This window comes from Aplysia californica, unplaced genomic scaffold, assembly GCF_000002075.1.
Source record: "Aplysia californica isolate F4 #8 unplaced genomic scaffold, AplCal3.0 scaffold00459, whole genome shotgun sequence".
NCBI lineage: Eukaryota > Metazoa > Mollusca > Gastropoda > Aplysiida > Aplysiidae > Aplysia > Aplysia californica.
In genome coordinates, this window is record NW_004797729.1 from 587847 (window position 1) to 589885 (window position 2039).

Sequence of the window (2039 nt, forward strand, 5' to 3'; positions counted from 1 at the left end):
TCTTCTGTCCAGTCATACATTTATCGTCTATCTCTTTCTTATAATCTGAGTGTGTTATTTTTTAGTAAAACCTTTAATCTTCGAAAAACTCTAAGGAAACTCTAAGATTATACATGGTGTCATCTTTCCCCTAGCAGTCGGGTTAACTTTGCCAAAAACAACAATGCGGAGCGGCGGTTTGAGGGCCGAAAGAGTCTTGGCATGGTTTACTCCTTCTTTCCTACTGAACATCAGTCGTTCTTATCTCTCCTCCTTCTGTTCTTTTCATGTTTTCCTTTGGCACATATATGACTTATTTGTGTTGCAAGTACCGCAAAACTTTCCCTAAAACCAAACTAAAACTGTGTGTGTATGTGTATGGCCAAAATAGAATTTTTTTTTAAGTGGGGGGCGGGAGGGGGCGTGGTCAAAGAGGAGCCGGGTTAATGATGATGGACATTGTTGATATTGTCTTACACAAAGGTCTATAATATAACCAGTCTTAAATCATAATGCAAAGCCCCGTTAATCGAAACCTCGCCTTTTAGCTCAATTCTTAACAACTTCAATTCCCCTTTACGCTGTGCTACTCGTAGATCTTACGTCTCTACTTTTCCTGTGTTGTTTCATTCTGTATTACTTTTACTTGTGAGTGGTCGTCAGGCGGTGTTGTGTGGTTTGCTCCTTCTTTCCTATTAAACATCTATCGCCCCTACATATCTTCCTTCCTTTATTTATTTATTTTTATTTTTTTAAATTTTTTTAAAAATTTTTTTTTTTTGGGGGGGGGGTTACAATGTTACTCTATAGTAAAACCTCTAATCTTCAGCAGATTTTCGATCTATTTGTGTTGGAAAGACCGTACAACTCTTCCTAACTCTAAGACTCAAAATCAGCCTTCCATTGTTTCTTTCAGCATCTCGACAAGACCAATTGTCATTGCCATTATCGTCGGCGCCATCATCATCGGTATCGGGTTGGCCATAGGGCTTGGAGTTGGTCTCAGAGACAGCGATGATGACGTCATCGCACCGGTTGCCAACGGGGAGAAGTACAAGTCCTCGACTGGCACATTTCAATACGCTGCCGTGGTCGCCGACTCAGAAGTCTGCTCCGAGGTTGGGAAGTAAGTAATTGGCCTTAAAACAAAATTTACTTTTAACAGTTCGTTGTGCTAGTGAGTTTTAGAGAATACTGTTTTATTCTAATGATCATATAAAAGCTTGCTACTATCTCTTTTATGTACGTGCTTTCTGTTTTGGGTGTTTTTGTGTGTAATTGTGTGTAACTGTGTGTGTGTGTGAGTGTGTATGTCTGTGTGTATGTCTGTGTGTAAAAGAGAGATAGAGTGCGTGTGTGTGTGTGTGTGTGTGTGAGAGAGAGAGAGAGAGAGAGAGAGAGAGAGAGAGAGAGAGAGAGAGAGAGAGAGAGAGAGAGAGAGAGAGGCGAGGAGGAGGAGGAGAGAGAAAGAGAGGGGAGATGGAGAAAGTTTAAAAAAATAGTGAAAAACGAGAAAAAACAGAGAAACGGGAAAAGTGAAAAAAAGAACGAGAGAGGAAATAGGGTGGGAGTTATTAACTTCCAAATTGCTTGCTAAAACGAAGACTCACTTGCAATAGCCGCAGGTGTAGTAAGTTTATTTCGTGGTCTATAAGAAATTTGTTGGGTTTATTTCTTAAGGTGTTGAGTTCTCTGTGATAAAGGAGGGTCAACATGAACACCCTTATTTGTTTGTATGATCAGCGCACTAATTAGATTGTCTAATTTTTTAAAATTCAAATCACTGTGACCACTCCGCAATCCCTAACAAGGCGAGTTATAAAATATATAAAAAGACTGCACGAATACTCTAAATGAGTAGTTTAAGCTTTGAAATAGAGAGGAAAAGACACCAGTTGTTGAGTATGAAATAGATAAGTTATCATTCAAGAAACCCTACTTCCCCATTGTCATCACTTTCATCTACTACCATTACCCCCCCTCAACCGCATCCCATCCTTTCCCACTCCTACCACCACCACCCCCACCCCCCAGTAACCCAATTCATTCCCACAAAATAT

At 40.1% G+C, this 2039-nt stretch overlaps 1 protein-coding gene across 1 annotated transcript in view; it reads left to right on the forward strand.

Moving 5' to 3' along the window:
• Positions 1 to 2039, forward strand: part of LOC101847444 (glutathione hydrolase 1 proenzyme) — a 21674-nt gene that overhangs the window by 6264 nt on the left and 13371 nt on the right. Inside the window, exon 3 of the mRNA XM_005105227.2 lies at positions 896 to 1105. Within this exon, the coding sequence (XP_005105284.1) occupies positions 896 to 1105 (210 nt within the window). The remainder of the gene's footprint in view (positions 1 to 895; positions 1106 to 2039) is intronic.